The sequence below is a fragment of the Meles meles genome, chromosome 6 (assembly GCF_922984935.1).
Source record: "Meles meles chromosome 6, mMelMel3.1 paternal haplotype, whole genome shotgun sequence".
Classification (NCBI taxonomy): domain Eukaryota; kingdom Metazoa; phylum Chordata; class Mammalia; order Carnivora; family Mustelidae; genus Meles; species Meles meles.
The window spans coordinates 65855955-65878067 of NC_060071.1; the positions used below are offsets into that span (position 1 = coordinate 65855955).

Genomic DNA, 22113 nt, shown 5'->3' on the forward strand with positions numbered 1-22113 from the left:
ATGCCAACCGTCATTAGCGCATCTGTGGCCCCACGGACGGGGGCTGAGCCCAGGTCCCCGGGGCCAATTCCCCCGCCAGGCCAAGGTAAGACCACCGAGGCCGGGGGCACAAACCCAAGTGGCATCTATTCGGCCATCATCAGCCGCAATTTCCCCATTATTGGAGTTAAAGAGAAGACATTTGAGCAGCTTCACAAGAAATGTCTGGAAAAGAAGGTTCTTTATCTGGATCCTGAGTTCCCACCCGATGAGACCTCTCTCTTTTACAGCCAGAAGTTCCCCATCCAGTTTATCTGGAAGAGACCTCCGGTGAGTAGCTCAAAGACTTGGTTTTTTTCCCTCAGAGAAGTCCTGGCCCTCAGCACCTCCCTGCGCCTCCACAGTGTACGTGGGCAGGAGGTCCGCAGTGCGCGTGGGCAGGAGGGGGAAGGCTCCTGGCTGCAGGCCCATGGGCCCCCGTCCTTAGGAGCCGAGTCTGTTCTCACTCTGTTCATCTCTTTTTCTGAAAAACATCTTGCTTTGTATAATGGGAACCCAGTATAATTCATCTTATAAAAGTAAATATCCTTTTCTCAGAACAAGTCTCTTTAAGAGTCCTTCCATTTCTTGGGCTAAAATCATGAGGTTGTTCCTTAGTTTGTCAGTAGCCATGACTTTCTGCAACACAGAAGCCCTGGGAAGAGGGGAGTAGCTGTCAAAGACCTGTTTTCTTTGCATAAAATGTTAGGGTAAGAAGGAGAAATCCTAGTAATCATTTTTGTCCACATACCTCACCCCACAAATGAGAAAGGCACTCTGAGGGAAGTACATCCAGAGATGGCATGATAGCCTGGATTAAAACCCCTTCTCCTTAGGTAACTCTTCCAGCCTCCAGGTTTCATTTACTGTGATCATATGGAAAATCCTATCCCTCCACTGCCTTCTCTGATCAGACCTCCCATATGACTCTTATTCTTAATTCAAGGAGTTTGAGGGCATCTGCTAGAGCCAAAAGTGGGCAACTGGGGAGATAGCAGTGAACAAGAAAGACAAAAATTGGGGCACATGGATAGTTCAGTCAGTTGAGATTCCAGATCTTGATTTCCACTTAGGTCATGATCGCAGGGTCCTGGGATGGAGCCCCAGAGCATTGGGCTCTACTCTCAGCGGGGAGTCTGCTTGAGATTCCTGCCCCCCACCCCCTCTCCCTCCCAAATAAATAAATAAATAAATAAAATTTTTAAAAGATTTTGTTTATTTATTTCACAGAGAGAGAGTGAGACCACAGCAGGCAGATAGGCAGGCAGAGAGAGGGGGAAGCAGGTTCCCTGCTGAGCAGAAAGCCTGATGCAGGTCTTGATCCCAGGACCCTGAGATCATGATCTGAGCTGGAAGCAGAGGCTTAACCCACTGAACCACCCAGGCACTTCAATAAATAAATATTTTTTAAAAAGAAAGAAAGATAAAAATTCCTGCTCTCCTGGACTCCAGAATCCTGAAGGAAAGGCCGTCAAGAGAGAACATTCAGTTGCTATCGGATCAGAAGGCAAGGGGAGCTAACCCCATTCAGGGAGAAAACTCACACCCCACCCCACCCCCGCCCCCAGGATATCACTGAAGCTGAGGCCCAGTGCTATTCATTAGCTTAATCAAGTTACTCTGGGACCTGGTGCCATTGATTAGCCATGTTTTTCTTTCTAACCTGAAATCAAATGTCCAATGCTGTACTCACCCTATGTGTTCGCCAAGGTTCCTTTCCTCTCCTAACAATTCTGTGGTAAGGCCTGTGACTGCCCTGAGGACCCTCAGTTTAGAAGAAAGGACTAGCAAGAGCTTCATTCTGCAGCCCAGTCACTGCCCTGCTGCCAGAGAACTGGGACACGTCACATCCCTGTTGGAGTATCTTCAGTGACACTCTTCTCCTCTCCCTGCATGCCTTCGGGATAAGTCCAAACTCCTTAGATGAGCTACAGGCCCTCCCATGCTGGCCCCAGCCTACCTGTCCATCTCATTTTCACCCATTCCTCCTGGAGCCTGATGCATTCAGCTGCTCTGTTTTTCCCAGATCCTGTACCTCAAGGCCTTTGTTTATGCTCTCTGTCTGGAATGATCTTCTTCTTTTTATCTGATCTGCTCCCCCTCACCCTCTCTCCACTGCTCAGTTATCACTTCCTTCAAGCTTTCACACATCTGTTCCCCATCTGCTGAGAACAAGAACCATTCCTGGTCATCTCCAGGATGACCCACTTAGCCAGGAAAGGGCCAGGCCCACAGTGGGTAATCAGCTGCGGGAGATGAATGAAAACCCACAGCTTAGGGTGTTGAGCACCAAGAGATAAGGGCAGCCCAGCACTCCAAGGCGGTGGAGGGGAGAAAAGGGAGGAGGTGTTCCTAGAATCCTTTTTTTTTTTTAAGTAGGCTCCATGCCCATCATGGAAACCAATGCAGGGCTTGAATTCATGACCCTGAGATCAAGACATGAGCTTAAGCTTGAATTGGACACTAGCTGATTGAGCCACCCAGGTACCCCCTAAAAAACCTTTTCTAATACAACTGTAGAGGGGGGTAACCCCTTACAAATGCTGTTTTTAGTGAAATCATGAGTGGATTTTAGTCTTAAAAGCTAGACTTGCATATTAATAAGAACAATGTAAGGGTCCATTATGCTCTAGGTACTAAATTTACGCTGTCATTGCTAGTGTGACATTGGTGGCACCAGAAGACCTGTCTGTGCTCCCACCACCAACACCCCCTCACATACAAGTGAAGTAATTAAGATCCAGAAAGGGCAACCACACAAGTTGATTGCAATTAAAACAGTGAAATGATTCCAGAACTTTCTGAAGTGTAAAGTACTTCTTGGAGATGTAAGTTTCCCATGCATTCCTTATACGTCATAACATTTACCAGGTTTAAGCAGTCTGAAACGGAGACTGTGTCCTAGGAGAGGCCCTTCCTGCTTTTACTATCTGTGGCACAGAATCACTGAAAGCCAATGTGAATATCTCTTTGCAATCAGTACATATTACAATTGGATGATGGTGGTGGTGATAAGGGGAGAACTATTCAAGCCAGCTAAAATTCTAGTTAAGATGAGGCTGCACTTTCAGCGTTTCCCTCTTCAAAGAGGGGACAGCCAGGCCACCTGTCCAGGCACACCCATAATCTCTTCTCACTCACTCACCAGTACTGTCTCACTGTTTTTCCTCCTCTACTAGAGAGCTTCATGCATTGAGTCTCCAGGCCAAACTGATTCCTTTTGCCCTTCCTTCTATGATCTATTTCTAGAATCCGAAAGCATACAACACTTTCCAATTGTTGAGCCAAATTTTCTCGATGACGAACCCCTAGACAGAAGAGAATGGCTTCTAGAACAGGGCCTCTGGGAAACTGATTACGCTTGCCCAATTTCATCAGGGAAATGCAAATCAAAACCAATGAAATATCACTTTGTTAGAATGGCTAGAATCAAAAAGACATGGAAATAACAGTTGTTGGCGAGGATGTGGAGAAAAAGGAACACTTGTGCACTGTTGGTGGGAATGTAAATTGGTACAGTCACTGTGGAAAACAGTATGGAGCTTCCTCAAAAAATTTAAAAGAGAAATACATTATGATCCAGTAATTCCACTACTGGGTATTTATCCAAAGAAAACACTAATTCAAAAAGATATATGCACCCCTATGTTTACTGCATATTATTTACAATAGCCAAGTTATGGAGGCAACGCAAGTGTACACACACACACACACACACACACACACACACACAGGGGAATATTACTCAGCCATAAAAAAAGAATTACATCTTCCCATTTGCAACAATGTGGATGGACCTAGAGAGTATAATGCTAAGTGAAATAAGTCAGACAGAGAAAGACAAATACCAAATGATTTCCCTCAACTGTGGAATCTAAGAAACAAAACAAACGAACAAACAAAGAAATAAAGAGACACACACAAAAAAAGGCTCTTAAATATAGACAACAAACTGGTGGTTACCAGGAGGAAAGTGGGTTGGGAGATGAGTGAAATAGATAAAAGAGATTAAGAGGTTAAAAACTTCCAGTTATAAAATAAGTAAGTCATGGAGATGAAAAGTACAACATAGGGAAGATAGTCAATAAGATTGTAATACTGCTGTTTGGTAACAGATGGTGATGACAATGAGGTAACATTGAGTAATGTAGAGAATTGTTGAATCATTATGTTGTAAGCCTGATACTCATATGACACTATGTGTTAATTGTATTTCAATTTAATAAAAACAAAATAATAATAATAAATAGGGGCACCTGGCTGGCTCCACCAGAAGAACATGCGACCCTTGACCTCGGGGTCATGAGTTTGAGGCCCACACTGGGTGTAGATATAACTTAAATAAATAAAAATTTTAAAATAGCAAAAATAATAAATCATTACATTTTTCAAGTCAGGTCTTGTCACCACTACAAAATTATATTTGACCTTTTTTAAAAGATTTTATTTACTTATTTAACAGAGATCACAAGTAGGCAGAGAGGCAGGCAGAAGAGAGGGAGAAGCAGGCTCCCCACTAAGCAGAGAGGCCGATGCAGGGCTCCATCCCAGGACCCTGAGATCATGACCTGAGCCGAAGGCAGAGGCTTAACCCGCTGAGCCACCCAGGCACCCTTGATTTTTTTTTTTTTTATAGATACTTAGCCAAGTGTCCTTAACAAAAATATGAATCCTTAGCATGACAGACTCTAGCTTTTCTCTTCATGAGGAGAACTCTTAAAGAAAAATTAGGAAGATTCTAATAATTACAGAAAGAATAATTTCTCTCTGGAGGTGGACATGATGGTTGTTTAGTGGGGGGAAAAAAGAAATAAAAATGCTAGTTTATTTACAAGACAGAAGGAGTCAGAACAGAAACCAAAGTGGGTGGGGGGGAAGCAACAGGGCAAGAGGCCACATACCCCAGGGTCATCCCTCCACTTGACCTGATACCCAAAGACATCTTTTTTTTTTTTTAAGATTTTATTTATTTATTTGTAAGAGAGCGAGTGAGAAAGCACAAAGTGGGAGAGGCTGAGTGAGGAAGATGGAGAAGCAGATTCCCTCCTGAGTAGGGAGTCTGACCTGGGACTCCATTCCAGGACCCTGGGATCATGACCTGAGCTGTAGGCAGTTGCTTAACCAACTGAGCCACCCAGGTGCCCTGCCACCCAAAGACATCTTTACTCATGAACTTGTGAAAAACCTGAGGCAAGTAAAAAGTAACTTATTGGTAAAGGGAGGAAGTTAATACCTTCAGTTGCACAGACAGGATGAGCCAGCACACCCAGAAACCAGAGTGTGGAAAGCACAGTAGTGGGGAAAGAGAGTGGCGTACAGAAGCACACTGCCCGGAACCCCCCAAATGCTGGTGGGGGGAGGAGGCTCTCTCCTCTCAGATGCTATGAAGTGGGAGTTCCAAATTCTGAAGATCTGTGAGCCCCACCTAACTCCTGGAGAGTGCCCTGCTTAAGAGAAGCTGACACATGGTACAGCCACTGGGGAAAACAGTATGAGCTTACTCAAAAAGTTAAAAATAGAACTGCCCTAAGACCCAACAATCGAACTACTGAATATTTACCCAAAGAATACAAAAACACTAATTCAAAGGGATACATGCACCCCTATGTTTATAACAGCATTATTTACAATAACCAAGAAATGGAAGCAACCCAAGTGTCTATCTATAGATGAATGGAAAAAGAAGAAGTGGGGTATATATGCAATGGAATATTATTCTAGCATTTAAAAAGAATTAACTCTTACAATTTGCAACAACATGGATAGAGCTAGAGAGTATAATGCTAAGTGAAATAAGTCAGAGGAAGACAAATGCCATATGATTTCATTCATATGTGGAATTTAAGAAACAAATCAGCAAATGGGGAAAAAAGACAAATTAAGAAACAGATTCTTGGGCACCTGGGTGGCTCAGTGGCTTAAGCCGCTGCCTTCGGCTCAGGTCATGATCTCAGGGTCCTGGGATCGAGTCCCACATCGGGCTCTCTGCTTGTCAGGGAGCCTGCTTCCCTCTCTCTCTCTCTGCCTGCCTCTCTGTCTACTTGTGGTCTCTCTCTGTCAAATAAATAAATAAATAAATCTTTAAAAAAAAAAAAAGTGATCTTCCTATGGTCATATTCTTAAGAAACAGATTCTTTTTTTTTTTTTAAAGATTTTATTTATTTATTTGATGGACAGAGATCACAAGTAGGCAGAGAGGCAGGCAGAGAGAGAGGAGGAAACAGGCTCCCCGCGGAGCAGAGAGCCCGATGTGGGGCTTGATCCCAGGACCTTGAGATGCTCCATCCCAGGACCCTGAGATCGTGACCTGAGCCGAAGGCAGAGGCTTTAACCCACTGAGCCACCCAGATGCCCCAAGAAACAGATTCTTAATTATCAAAACAGACTGGGGGCTACCAGAGGGGAGGTGGGTGGGGGATGGGTAAAATTGGTGGGGTTAAGGAGGACAATTGTTGTGATGAATACCAGGTGATGTATGGAATTGTGGAATCACTATACTGTACACCTGAAACTAACATTACACTGTATGTTAACTGGAATTAAGACCAAAACTTAAAAAGCCAAAACGAAAAAAAAAAAAAAAAAAAAGAAGAAGAAGGAGGAGGAGCTGACACTTCCTTTACCATATTCATCCCAACTTCGAGTCTAAATAATCACCATCAGAACTTTCAGCAGTTTATTATATCCCCCAGAACACAGTATTAAAATGCTATCAAAAACTTATAAATGTTAGGATGGTTTGGGATGTTTGGGGAATAGCTTTCAGCCATTCCAGGGAGATGGGTTCCTTCCCTAAATTCAAAGTTTTGAAGGGAAAACAGACACCCTCAGCCCCTTCGATAACCTGCCTATATCTGTACCTCTCATGGCCTGAATGTTCATCCTTACTTCTAGCCAGAAATCTCCTGGCCACAACTTTTGCACCTTCTCTCTGGTCTGACCCAGAAGATAGTGATTCCTGTACATAGTCATCCTCCTTGTTTGTGAATAATCTTATCCTTCCTTTAGATGTTTCAGATCAAAGAGTTATAAATCTCCTCTAACTTTACCCTCTAAATGTGGTTTTTCCGACATGGGGGAGGTCAGTGCCGTGATCTATATACAGCCAATCCTCATTATTCATGGATTCTGAATTCACCTACTCACTAAAATTAATTTGTAACCCTAAAATCAGCATTTATGGTGTTTCTGTGGTCATTTGCAGACATGCATAGGGCAGTGAAAAATTTGAGTCGCCCCCTAGCCACATTCCCAGATGAAATCAGGATGTCACTGGGCCTTCTCATCTTAGCTCTCATACTGTAAACGGGTGTCCTTTTCATAGTCTACATAGCGTCCCGTTTTTCACATTTTTTGCACTTCTTATGGGTGATTTCCTCTGTTTAAAATATGAAGTGCTATCTTGTGTTCCTAAGTGCAAAAAGCCAGGGTGTGCCTTAGGGAGAAAAGAAATGTGTTAGAGTTATTCACACTGAAATTTTGGTGCTGTTGGCTGTGAGTTCAATGTTAATGACTCAGTAAAATATATTAAATAAGGTGTCTTTAAACAGAAACACACTGAAGAATGTGTACTCATCGGTTGATAAAAATGTGGCTAGACACTCACAGGAATCTAATCCTGTATTTCCTCCAAGAGCAATGGTTCCATACTCACTGATTCAGCATTCACAGCACCATTATAGAACATAACTACCACGAATAAAAAGAATCGACTGTAATTTCTATGTTCTCTGTATCCTTTTTTAAAAACATTTTATTTATTTTTTTTGACAGAGAAAGACACAGTGAGAGAGGGAACACAAGCAGGGGGAGTGGGAGAGGGAAAAGCAGGCTTCCAGCGGAGCAGGGAGCCCAGTGCGGGGCTTGATCCCAGGACTCTGGGATAATGACCTGAGCCGATGGCAGACGCTTAACAACTGAGGCACCCAGGCATCCCTGTTCTCTGTATTTTTAAACATCACAACTTAAAACAATACCTTATTAAGGAAGGGTATGATTAGCAGGAAACATTACAACATGTTTTAATCCATTACGTCATGATTTTTTTGATGTTCAAATTGTTTCATCTTTGGACAGTGGGAGGCTCCTACAAGCTACCTGTGTCATTTGTTGTGCCCCCAGTCATTTTTTTTTTTAAGATTTTATTTATTTGTGAGAGAGAGGTAGTGAGAGAGAGCACAAGCCGGGGGGAGGGGCAGAGGGAGAGAGCGAAACAGGCCATTTTCAGGTCTCAGTTTCCTCATCTATGAAAAGAATATAGAAAACCAAAAAATCCTTACTTCCATAGAGTTGTTGTAGGGATTTAATGGCATGTTGTAAATGACATACTGAGCACAATGAATCAATAAAGAATGATGATGGTAAATCAAAGGCAAAAAGATGTACCCCATTGAGAGTCAGCCCGCTCTCTACTTAGTAGTCATGATGATGCCATGGTGGGGTGGGGTGGGGGAGGTAAGTTCTGGTGAAAGTGAAAATTCAGTAAATAATTAGGACTGCCTCCCCTTATATTCACAAGACAGCAGCTCTTCCTGACTGTGACAGATCTGTAGATATCATAGAGAGGAAGCTGAAATAACTTAGCAGTAAAATGCTGGAAGTGGGAGGGTCAGGGACAGAAATAGCCAAGGAATGTATGAAAAGATGCATTTTCCTGATTATGAATGAGGCGGGGCATCTGTTCATATTCATATATTTCTTGACCATTTGTTATCCCGCTGTCCATTAAATACCCGTCTTTGCTTAGTTTTTCTATTGAGTGGGTCTTGTTCAACTTGAATTGTAGACATCTTTGGATACTGATTGCTTATTGGTTAGATGTGTTATAAATATCTTTTCGAGGTCCCTAGGTGGCTCAGTCTGTTGAGCATCTGACTTCAGCTCAGGTCATGATCTCCAAAGGCCTTGGATCAAGTCCTGCATAGGGCTCCATGCTCAGCAGGGAGTGTGCTTGTCCCTCTCCCTCTCCCTGTGCCCCTCCCCTGCTTGTGCATCCTCTCCCTCTCAAATAAATAAATAAAATCTTTAAAAAAATGTATTTTCTCCCACTTTGTGACTTGCCTATTCACACTTTTAAGTGTTTTCTTGTTTTATAAATTAGTGTTTTTTAAAAGATTGTATTTATTTATTTGACAGACAGAGATCACAAGTAGGCAGAGAGGCAGGCAGAGAGAGAGGAAGGGAAGCAGGCTCCCCACTGAGCATAGAGCCCGATGTGGGGTTCCATCCCAGGACCCAGGACCATGACCTGAGCCAAAGGCAGAGGCTTTAACCCACTGAGCCACCCAGGTGCCCCTATTTTATAAATTCTTAATTAAAAGCTCTTAATTAAAAGTTCTAAGTTATTCTTAATTTATTATATATTTTTTTCCTTTATAGCTAGTGCTTTTTATGTTCTGTTAAGAAAGTTTTTCCTAGGGGCACCTGGGAGGCCCTGTCAGTTAAGCTTCCAACTCTTGATTTTGACCCAGGTCATGATCTCAGGGTCGTGTGATCAAGGCCTATATTGGGTTCACCTCTGGGTGTGGAACCTGCTTAAGAGTCTCTCTTTCCCTCTCCCTCTGCCCCTCCAACCCCCTATTCCTGCATGCTTTCATACATGCTCTCTCTCTCTCTCTCTCAAAAAAATTAAAATTAAAATTTTTAAAATTTTTAAAAATTTTCCTAAACCAAAGTCATTCTTCTTTATTATCATTTAGAAACAATTTTTCTGCCTTTATATTTGGGTCTATAATCCACCTAGAAATGATTTTTCTTATATAAGACAGGAATCATATTTTGTTGTTTTTCCATGTGGATGATTAAAATCCCCAGCACAACTTTTTTTTTTTTTTTCAAATTCTTTCTCTGCTATTTTGTAATGTCATTTTTTAAACAGATCAAATGTCTAACAATGTGTAGTTCTGTTTCTGTGCTCTCTACCGTGTTCTACTTGTGGTTATTGATCTATCTTTGTACCAACTCTACACTTTGTGCCAATAAGTCTTGCAGTAGAGCAAATACGCCCAACTTGTTTTTCCTTTTCAGTATTGTTTTAACCCTATCTGGCTCTTTGCCTTTCCATTTAAATTTTAGAATCAGGGTGTTGAGTTCTACAAAAATTCCTGAGGGGATTTTTACTGAGATTGCATTGAATCAACCTGGAAAAAATGTGTCTTGCCAATATTGAGTCTTCCTATGCATGAAAAAGGGATCTCTCCATTCAATTGGGTCTCCTTTAGTATCTTTTTTTTTAAAGATATTATTTATTTATTTGACAGAGAGAGAGAAACATGAGTGGCAGGCAGGGGCAGAGGCAGAGGAAGAAATAGGCTTCCCACTGAGCAGGGAGTCTGATGTGGGGCTCTATCCTAGGACCCCAAGATCATGACCCAACCCGAAGGTAGACGTTCAGCTGACTGAGCCACCCATGCACCCCTCCTTGAGTACCTTTTAATCAAGTTCTTTGATAATTTTCTCCATAAGGGTCTTGAACATCCTTTGTCAGATTTCTTCCTAGGCATCTTTTATTTTTGTTGTTGTTTTTAGAAAGGGCTTCTTTCTTAAAATTGTACTCAATTTCTCAGGCATAAACATGCATTTGAATTTTATATCCAATATATTTGCTAAACTCCTAGTAATTCTAACAATTTAACTGTAGATCCCAAGTTATTTGTCTGTAAGTTCTGTTTCTGTAAAGTTAGGTCATTTGTAAATAATGACAGGGTGACCCAGTACAGTATGCACAACTGTATTCAGCAACCTAATTCCTGTTTTACTGCACTGGCTAAACCCTCCAGCATCATGTTAATAATAAAGGAGATAACAGAATTGGCTACTTTAAATTTCTTTAAATAATAAAGGAAATAACAGAATCCCAGTTTTATTTTTCTGCCTTTAGGGAAGTCAATCCTAGTGTTTCGCTGTTGAATAGACCTGCTATAGATTTCTGTGACCTCATATCTTCGTTGTGTTTCTTATAAACTGCTTAGAATTTTTTTTAAAAATTTCCAATCTGAAAACCTTTGTCTTTTAACTGAAGGCTTTAGTCCATTTAAACTCATTATGAAATTGATATATAATGGATTTATTTCTATCATCTTTAGTCATAACCTTTCTGTTGATAGTGTTTCTTAAACGTTCATTTTTCCCCTCTCTGCCTTTTAAAAAATGTATTAAAAGTGTTTTCTCCAGGAGCCTGGGTGGCTCAGTCAGTTAAGTCGCCAACTCTTTTTTTTTTTTTTTTACAGATTTTATTATTTTTATTTGTTTATTTGCCAGAGAGAGACAGAGCACAAGCAGGGGGAATGGCTGGCAGAGGGAGAAGCAGGCTCCCATTTGAGCAAGGAGCCTGATGCAGGACTTGATTCCAGGACCCTGGGATCATGACCTGACCTAACCTAAAGGCAGATGCTTAATGACTGAGCCATCCAGGTGTCCCTGTGTCTAACTCTTGATTTTGGCTCAGGTCAAGATCTCAGAGTTATGAGATCAAGCTTCAGGACACGCTCCAGGTTGGGTGTGGAGCCCACTTAAGAGTCTCTCTCTCCCTCTTCCTCTGTCCCCCTCCCCTAAAAAATGTAAAAAGTGTTTTATTATTTTCTTTTCTTTCTACTAGTTCAGAAGTTATTGGCTATTTCTGTTTTTTCAGTGGTTGCCCTAAATGATTAACATAAATTTCATCTTGACAAAGCCTAAAATTGATCAAAAGCTTTATTTTCCTCAAACAGTGTGAGGACCACAAGGCACTTTGACTCCAAGTACTCCTCTACCAATTCATCTGCTACTGTTGAGCATAATTTTAGTTCTGTATTGATTTACAACCTTAAAAAATAGAAAATATTACAATTTTTTAAAAAAGATTTTATGTATTTATTTGACAGAATGAGAGTGGGAGAGCACGAGCAGGGGTGAGGGGAGGAGCAGAGGGAGAAGCCAACTCCCGCTGAGCAGGGAGCCCAACATGGGGCTCCATCCCAGGACCGTGGGATCATGACCTGAGCCGAAGGCAGATGCTTAACTGACTGAGCCACCCAGGCACCCCCAATCTAATTATAAAATTATTAAATTTCAATGTATGAAACTAATTGGATTCTAGTTCAAAGAAAAGCAGCTATAGGGATGCCTGGGTGACTCAATTAGTTAAGTATCTGCCTTTGGCTCACGTCGTGATCTCAGGAGTCTTAGGATGGAGTCCCATGTGAGACTCCCTGTTCAGCGGGAAGTCTGCTTCTCCCTCTGCCCCTCCCCTCACCCCTGCTCATGCTCTCTCTCTCATTCTCTCAAAAAATACACAAAACCTTTTTTTAAAAGGAAGCTATAAAAGACATTTGGGGAACAATGGAAGAAATTAGCATATGGATATAGATCTTGGATAATATTAGAGAATCATAGTTAATTTTCTTAGTGATAAGGGCATTACAGTCAGTAAGAAAGTGCTCTTGTCCTTAGGAGATGCCTGCTGTATCCTATATATACTTCCAAGTATTTAGGTGTGAAGTGTCATGATACTGTCAACATTCTTCGAAATAGTTCGGCAAAAAAAAAAAAAAAAATCTGTATATACATATATAGATAGGTAAAACAAAGATGACAAAACATTAACAATTATTGAATCTAAATGCAAACTATGTGGATGTCCGTTCTTTAAACTTTTCTGTAATTCTGAAATTTTTCATTATATAAATATATAATATAAATAATATACAGTAGAAAACTATGAGAGTAGAAATTTAAAATTTTAATAGCAGGGTTAAAATATAAAATCAAGGAAATCTAGGATGTAGAACAAACCAAATTAGGAAAATACAATAAAATTAGAGGACATTTAACATCTGATTTTTAGAAGTTTCAAAAAAAGAAAGGAAAAAGGAAGGAAGGAAGGAAAGAAAGAAAGAATTGAAAGGGAGAGAAATGAAAAGGAATAATATAAAAATATTCTGGAACTGAGACCAAAAGTCTCTATATTGAAAGGAGTCACCGAGTGCTCAGCACAAAGAATTTAAAAAATAAATTCATACCAAAAGCACATAAGTGTGGCTTTTGGAACTGGCAGAAGGAGGAATAGGAGGGAAGTATAGAAAACTCTTAAAGCTTTCAGAGGGAAATGATAGGTCACATACAAAGGAATGCTCATCAGGTCATACCATATTTCTCAACAACACCATATGCTAGAAGCAATGACCATCCCGTAAAAATTTTGGAAAATGCTTTTCAACTTAAAATACCTAGCCAAATTCTCAATCGCGTGCAAAAGTGAAACTAGAGGGTATTATGCTGAGCAAAATAAGTCAATCAGAGAAAGACAATTATCATGTGATCTCCCTGATACGAGGAAGTTGAGAGGCAACGTGGGGGGTTTGGGGGGTAGGAAAGCAATAAATGAAAACAAGATGGGATGGGGAGGGAGACAAACCATGAGAGACTCTTAATCTCAGAAAACAAACTGAGGGTTGCCGGGGGGGGTGTGGGGGGGTGTAGGGAGAGGATGGTTGGGTTATAGACATTGGGAAAGGTGTGTGCTATGGTGAGTGCTGTAAAGTGTATAAACCTGGCGATTCACAGACCTCAACTCCTGGGGCTAATAATACATCATATATTAATAAAAAAAAATTATATATATAAAAAAAGTGGAAATCAGAGTTAGCTGGGCAAGGACTCAGGTGACTTACCTCCCATCCATACTTTCTTAGGAAGCTCCAAGTTGTTTGCCAATCCAATCAAAGAGAAACCAAAGAAGAGTTAAGATCCAGGAAATGGAATTCCACCCAGAAAGGGACAGTCAGTCCCAGGCCACCGCTCCTAACCTGGAGGGCAGCCAGTCCAGCCTGTACAGGAGAATGAAGCTGCAAAGGAAGGCCTTATGGGAGAGCAGTGGAACCACTAGGTTATATGATGAGTTTAAGTATTTGGAGAAACTGCTGCTGAGGAAAAGCATTGATAAATACATAGAAAATCAGAGAATTATAAAGAATAAGAGAAAAAAACATTTCTACAGAAAGGGAATGTAATACAGCATAGCACTTAGCTAAGAAGTGAATAGACAACTAATCATACTCAAGTAAATACTAAATTCTAATTTAACCAAAATTTATGGCATAACTCTTTTGGGAAGATGGTGGGCAAAGCATAATGTGAGAACACTAAATCTTGTTTGTCAGAATAGGAATGCTGCAGATAGTTTCTAAAAATAATAAATTAAGACCACTTGTGTGGGTCAGTCAGTTGGGTCTCCAACTCTTGGTTTTGGCTTGGCTGGTGATCTCAGGATTCTGAGATCAAGTCCCACGTCAGGCTCTGTTCTCAGCCTAGAGTCTGCTGGGGACTCTTTCTCTCTCCCTCAGCCCTTCCCCACTGTGCTCATGCTCTCTCTCTCTCTTTCTCAAATAAATAAATAAATCTTTAAAAAAAAAATGAAGAGAGAGCCATGATGAAAGCCTGGACTCTTAGGGGCCCCTGGGGGCCTCAGTGGGTAAAGCCTCTGCCTTTAGCTCAGGTCATGGTCTCAGGGTCCTGGGATCGAGCCCTGCATCAGGCTCTCTGCTCAGCAGGGAGCCTGCTTCCTCCCTCTCTCTCTGCCTGCCCCTCTGCCTACTTGTGATCTCTGTCAAAATAATGTGATCTCGGGGCACCTGGGTGGTTCAGTGGATTAAGCCGCTGCCTTCGGCTCAGGTCATGATCTCAGGATCCTGGGATCGAGCCCCGCATTGAGCTCTCTGCTCCGCAGGGAGCCTGCTTCCTCCTCTCTCGGCCTGCCTCTCTGCCTACTTGTGATCTCTCTCTGTCAAATAAATAAATAAAATCTTCGAATAAAAAAAGACTGGACTCTTAAAAAATAATAACAATAAATTAAAAGTAATAATATAAAGATATTATTTAGAAATATAGAGGTAGGGGCACCTGGGTGGCTCAGTGGGTTAAGCCGCTGCCTTCGGCTCAGGTCATGATCTCGGGGTCCTGGAATCGAGTCCCACGTCGGGGGTCTCTGCTCAGCAGGGAGCCTGCTTTCCTCTCTCTCTCTCTCTCTGCCTGGCTTTCTATCTACTTTGGATCTCTCTCTGTCAAATAAATAAAATAAAATCTTTAAAAAAAAAAGAAAAAGAAATATAGAGGTAAATACCAGAAAAATTGCTAAAAGAATTAAAAGTGGGGGTGTCTTGGTGGCTCAGTCAGTTAAGCGTCTGACTCCTGATTTTGGCTCAGGGTCATAAGATCAAGCCCCAAGTCGGGATCCACACTCAGCACAGTCTGCTTAAGATTCTCTCTCTCTGCCTCCCTATCTGCCCCTCCCCCCACTCTCACTCTCTAAATAAGTAAATAAATAAATAAAGTCTTAAAAGAAAAAAAGAATTAAAAGTGGCTGTCTCTGATGAGAGGGATTTGCAGGGCAAGAGACTGCTATTCCTCTATGTACCTTTTGTATTGTTTGATTTTTTAAAAAAAACTTTGTTCATATATAAATGTAATATGAATTCATATATAAATGTAATAAAAATATACTTATTTCTTAAAAGAAATGACCCCAAAATTATATTGAGCTATTACGCTACTCTGTAATGCTAATGTCATGGAATAAACCCCAGTGGACATAAGAATCTCTTGGGATCCTTCTTCAAACTGAAGAGTCCCAGACCCCTACCAAGAATATTTGAATCCTTGGGTCCAGGGTGAAGTCTGGGAATCTGCATTTTAAACTGGCATCCCAGGTGATTCCGATGCAGGTCGTCCAAAGACCACCCAGCCCAGGGTAGGTGTGGGCTGGCAGGAGTCAGTGACGGGACAAGGCCAGCATCCCCCTAGGGGGAGACTGCCAGGCCAAAATGTCCCCCCGCATCTCCTCCCAGCTTTCATTCGAGCTGTCCATCGAAGCACGGTGAAACTTTGAAAAAGCTGGGCTTTCTTGTGAACGTAATTCTGACGCACATGAAGCCTTCCCTCCCCAACCACGTTTTCTGCCTCAAAGGTCCTGAGCTTGTAGCCGTGGAAGCCTGCTTGTTGCCACGGGGCCCACTCTAACAGGGACTGCGTTTGAAGTCGAGTTACCCACCCTCCACAGATTAGAGTCCCTGAATGGCCAGTCAAGGTCTTTGGGGGGATGGGGCAGGGACATCAGGAGAATGAAGGCTTCATTAACCTCAGATAATGGCTTGGAGCAGATTCCTTCTATGCATTCAGCAGCCTGTATACGATTAGTGTATACAGCATGTTTCGAAGGCCCCATGCTATATCCCATTGGCCGCCCGTGTCAAAGGCATGAATGCCTTTTGCTGAGGCAGGGTAAGCCTCTTGGTAATCATATTTTTTCTTTTTAAAGAAAGAATCCCAGCAAGGCTGGTGGAAGTAGCCTACAGGTCTCCAAGCCATTGTGGTCTGTTCTGGGGCCGTCCCTGGCTCTCTCACTCCCTTTGCTGGCTCCCTCTCTCACTGGCATGGTGTTGCCCCTTGACTGTGGGCTCAGGGGCCTCCAGCCAAAGCTGCTGACTCTGACCACGGCCTTTCTCTGGGCTGTGTTCATTTGCATCGCGCTGCTGAGGGCGGAGGAGCTATATAGGCTTCGGCCCATTCACGGGAGGATTAGGCCTGGATGGAGGGTGCAGGGGGAGAGAGGCCACAGTGAAGGCCCAGCTCTACTCCCTGAGCGGTCACCATGCCCTACCTGCTGCCAGGGTTCTTCTGTGACCGCGTGATCAGGGAGCGGGACAGGAGAAATGGAGAGGGCACTGTCACGCAGCCCCTCAAGTTTGAGGGGCAGGATTTCTTGGTTCTCAGACGACGGTGCCTAGCTCAGAAGTGCCTCTTTGAAGACCATGTGTTCCCAGCAGGGGTTCAGGCCCTGGGATCCCATGAGCTGAGCCAGAAAACCAAGATGAAGGCCATCACCTGGAAAAGGCCAAAGGTAGGGATGGGAGGGACGGGGCTTCAGGACTCAGTTCTTGGGGACAGGAGGTCAGGTGGTCCAGAGCCTTGAAGCGATGGGTTCTCGACCTGAGTGAGGGGTTCATCAAGGTTCTCTGACCCATGTGCCCCCAGAATGCTTTCCTGCTTCCTCCTGAAACTGGAGATGCTATTTTCTATTCCCGAATGAGAGGTTACCATAACAGTCTAGAGGTCTTGGAGCCTGTGAATACTTTTAACAGAGCTAACGCGTTGGATTTAATGCATAGTAAAATAGTAAGGCGTAATTGATCAGCATGTCTTCTTGAGAGCAGGTGTTCTGGGGAGGGGAAAGTGGAGTGGCTACGAGCCCTGAGGCTCACAGTTCAAGGAGAGTTCCATGGAAGGTGGTGAACCATAAGAAACAGGAGGTTGTGGGAGGCTAGAGTTGCCTTGCGAACCTTGTGCCTGAGGCTGTCTCCTTAGGGATGCGCCACTTCTGTTTAAACAGGAAGGTCCGTGCTGACCCGCCAGAGTTCTCACAAAGCAATGTGATGCATTCACATTTAGGAGTATGTTTCCTTGGAGAATTTCTTCCTTTCTCATTATGTGATACACCTCTTTATCTTTAATATTCTTTGTTATGAAGTCGGCTTCATCTGAAATTAATACAGCTACTCCAGTTTCCCTTTGATGAATGCTAGCGTGGCATATCCTTCTCTAGCTCCCCAAGGCTTTACACTTAAAGGGAGTTTCTTGTAGACAACATAGAGACAGGCCTCTTTTCTATCCATGCTCACAATCTCTATCTTTTCATTGGCGGATTTAGACCATTCATATTTAAGTGATTATGATACAGCTAGATTCCTATCTACCATGTTTGCAACTGTTTTCTGTTTGTTACAGTTGTTCTTTGCTTCTCCTCTCCCCCCTCTTCTGCCTTTTTTAGTAATTTAATATTCTACATGATTCCATTTTATCTCCTCTCTGAAGTGTATCAATTATACTTGTTTTAATGTTAATGGTTATGTTATAGTTTCCAATATACATGTACAACTTATCTAATTCCACCTTCAAATAACACTATGCCATTATATATGCAGTCTAACACTTTATCATAGAAAATGCCCAGTTCCTCCCTGGCTTCCCTTTATTCGTTTCACCTATGCATATGCTATCATTACTCAGCACACTGTTGTTATTATTATTACTTTAAATAAAGTTATCTTTAGATTAAGAATAAGAAAAATACAAAGTTTTATTCTACCTTCATTTATTCCTTCTCTGAGGCTCTTTCCTCCTTTCTTTATGTAGGTCCAGGTTTCTCACCTCTATCATTTTCCATCGCTTCTCGGCCTTTTGGCTAAGATCAAGTGTAGCACCTCTATCATTTTCCTTCTCCCTGAAGCACTTCTTTTAACATGTCTTGCAAGACAAGTCCATTGGCAATGAATTCTCTCTGGTTTTACTTGTCTGGGTAAGTATTTATTTCTCCTTCAGTTTTTAAGATTTTATTTATTTATTTGACAGACAGCACAAGAAGGCAGAGAGGCAGGCAGAGAGAGAGGAGGAAGCAGGATCCCCACTGAGCAGAGAGCCAGATGCGGGGCTCCATCCCAGGACCCCGAGATCATGACCTGAGCCAAAGGCAGAGGCTTAACCCACTGAACCACCCAGGTGCTCCTCTCCCTCAGTTTTGGAAGATAATTTCTTACATATAGAATTCAAGTTTGGTGGATTTTTCTTTCACCAATTTAAATATTTTAATCCAGGGTCAGCTGGGTGGCTCAGTCAGTTAAGCATCCTACTCCTGATCTCAACTCAGGTCTTGATCTTGGGATCAGGAGTTCAAGCCCCAGTGTGGAGGTTACTTAATAATTAATTAGTTAATTAGTTTCAATCCAGTCTTTCTTGTGTGCATGGCTTCTGAAGAGATGTCTGCTGTAATTATTATCTTTGTTCCTCTATAAGAAAGGTATTTTTCCCCTCTTGGCTTCTTTCAACATTTTTTTTGGTCTCTGATTATCTGCAGTTTGAATATGATATGCCTAAGTACAGTTTTGTGTTGTTGTATTTTGGTGGCACTTACACCCTTTGATGTTCCTTGAGCTTCCTGAATCTGTGGTTTGGTATCTGTCATTAATTTTGTAAAGTTCTTGGCCACTGTTACTTCAGATATTTCTTCTGCTCTTTCTTTTCCTCTAGTATTTGGTTACGCATGTGTTACACCTTTTGAAATTATCCCACAGTTTTTGAATGTTCTGCTTTGGTTTTTTGGGCTTTGGGATTTTCCATTATTTTTCCCTTTGCATTTCACTTTGGGATGTTCCTCTTGTCTTGCCTTCAGTCTTACTGCTTTTGCCCCCTTGTCTTTACCCAGTTTGTGGATGAGCTGATGAAATATATGTTATAGTGTTTTCTATTTATATCATTTCCATTTGATTCTTTCTTCGTGTTCCCATCTCCCTGCTTATATTAACCCATCTTTTCTTGCACATTACTTTATCCATTAGACTCCTTGACATACTCATCATGCTTATCATAATAATGATTCCTGCCTGGTAATTTCGACATCTGTGTCATATCCTACCCCAGTTCTGCTTTCTCTCTTCAGATATTTTTTTGACTTTTGGCATCCTTTGTAGTTTTTGCTGAAAGCCAGACAAGTTGTGTGCAGTAATAAGAAGTGAGATGGAGAAGACTTTGGTGTGAAGATTTATGTTAGGCTGACTAGGAGTTGTGTGGTGTTTAATGCCTCCAATAGCTGCAGGGACCAAACCTTCAAATTCCTCTAGTATTTTTGTTTTGTCCCTCGCCCCACTGTCCTCTTGCCTTTGGGCTTTCCTAAGTCCTCCCCATCAGCGTTTGCACCTTGAAGCTCTTCAGCTCTAAGTGGCTGTTATTACACTGAATCCCTGTTGATGGGGTGTTAAGGGGAGGGGAAGTGTTCCATAATCTAATGACTAAATCTCCATCTTTGAATGGGCCTATGTGACCTTCATACACATTTCCCCATTGGTATAGTATTCTTCCCCCCCACACACACACACTTCTTAGGTGAGAAAGGAAGGCTGGGGGGCGCTAGAAGGGACTCAGTGTCCTTCCCCCAACTCAGATAAGACTCTGGAAAAGAGGGGGATCTTTCGTAGACCTTCACCATGAGAACTTGGTGGGATTTTTGGTGGTAAAAACCATGAATGTGTGGGTGGGAGGTGAGGAGGACTGTTCCAAGTTTGACCTCAAGAAGTTTCTCACTCTCACGCTCGTTCACACTCAGCCTCCAGAAATTCATCAAAATACCAGTTAAGTGTTACCATCACTTTATGGCTTCAGCAGCTTCTGCTCTAGATAAGCACATCTCAGCTGTAAATTTCTAGTTTCACTTGTGTCCATATTGCAGGGTGGTGGATTGCCCTGCAATCTCAGTTCTCTGATGGGTCCAAGCAAAGATGCTGATTTTCAGTTTGTTCAGCTTTTTCTTGTGGTGAGGACAAGAGCAATGACTTCCAAGCTCTTCACATGTTGGAACTAAACCAGAAGTCCACATACCCCACCCTTTTAAGTGTATGTTTCTATTTATTTTATAATGCACAGTTTATGTTAGGACAATCAATATACACATATATAACTTAAAACCAATAAGAATACTTACATAGGGTTGCATGTTCAAAATATTTTACCAATGGAGGCAAACAATAAGAGTTTGGAGTCACTGTGCGAACCATGGTACCCAAGAACTGAGGAATGGTCATCTGTTGCTCATTGCTAGGACTCCATCATTGACAGATCCAGTCTCCAGGCTAAATTATAACCAAAGGAAGAGCTAGAAATCTTCGGTCCCCAGGCTAAAATAACAGAGCTGGGACAATTTACCTTTTGTTCCTATCAGCCAACATAGGCAGGTCTTAGACCCTCTGGGGGATATTTATGCAGTGTTTTTAAGTAAGGAGAGAGGAAGAAGTAGGTGGTAGGGAGAGGGTATTTAGCCAAACCAAAGCTTGTTTATGAATTAACCTTCAATAAGCTTCACAACTGATCCTCACAGAACAAACATCTTTTATGAGGACAAACAGTTAAGCGCCCCTAGGCTGTGGGTTTCCCTGGAGGGCAGGCTGGATGATCTCCCATTTGTATTGTATCCTTAATTCCCCCAACTCTGTACATACTTGGGGGCTCAATTCATGTTTGGTGAACCGTAGCTAAGGTAGTGTTGAAGGTAAATGTGGTATATTGGGGAATCTACTACTGTGAAAAATATAACTCCATTCTGATACCTGGACCTCCAAACAGATGATGAACTACCAGAGTAGTTAGTAGTTGCTGCTGCCTTTCCAAGTAGCCAGCCCTGGAATCAGTGAAGCCAGCCTCTGTATGTGTATTCCCAAGGAGAGGAAGCTATACTTGTAACTACTAAAAAATGTAGCTACAAGTCTGGTGTTTGAGTCCCTATATAATACAGTCCTTATAACAGGGGCAGAACATCCAGTAGTCAAAGGTTTCAGTTGGCAAGTAGGAGAGGTCCAACTCAAACTAGCTTAAATGAAAGAGAAAAAAAATCTCATAGAATTTGAACGTTCAAGGGTGATGTTGGATTCAGACACACCTAAATCCAGTCCTCAAACCTTGTCATCAAGACCTATCTGTAGACCTATCATCTGTTTATCTATCTGTCATCACCTCCTTCCTCTCCTCCATCCCCATCTGTTGCCTCTGAGTTGGTTCTATGCTCAAGCAGACTAACTTTGCAAGGGGCAGATGTGCCACTTGGCAGCTTCAGGCTGACATTCTATCAGTTTAGCAACTCTAGCAGGAAAATGTGCAGTTGACCCTAGTTTCTACCACACAGGTCCACTTATACGTGGATTTTTTAAAAATATATAAATCCAGTACAGCACTTTAAATGTATTTTCTCTCCCTTATGATTTTCTTAATATTTTCATCTTGTCTTACGTTATTGTAAGTATACAGTACAGAATACATATAATATACAAAATATGTGTTAAGCGACTGTTTAGGTTATTGGTAAGGCTTCCAATCAAAAGTAGGCTACCGATATTAAGCTTTTAGGGAGTCTAAAGTGATATGTGGATTTTTGATTGTGCAAGGGCCGATGCCTCCCGTCCCAGGGTAGATCAAGGGCCAACTGTATTTTTTTTTTTCTCTATACTTACAACAAAAGCCTTAGCCTACCTCATTGGCCCAGATTTGGTCACGTGCCCATTCCTAACCCAGTCACTCTCATTC

At 42.1% G+C, this 22113-nt stretch overlaps 1 protein-coding gene and 1 pseudogene across 2 annotated transcripts in view; both read left to right on the forward strand.

The window, feature by feature from the left end:
• CAPN3 (calpain 3) overlaps positions 1–22113 on the forward strand; it is a 48932-nt gene continuing 26819 nt past the window's right edge. For both annotated transcript variants that reach the window (XM_046010379.1, XM_046010377.1), the window contains exon 1: positions 1–309. In XM_046010379.1, the coding sequence (XP_045866335.1) occupies positions 1–309 (309 nt within the window). The remainder of the gene's footprint in view (positions 310–22113) is intronic.
• Positions 18213–18363, forward strand: LOC123945237 (annotated as a pseudogene).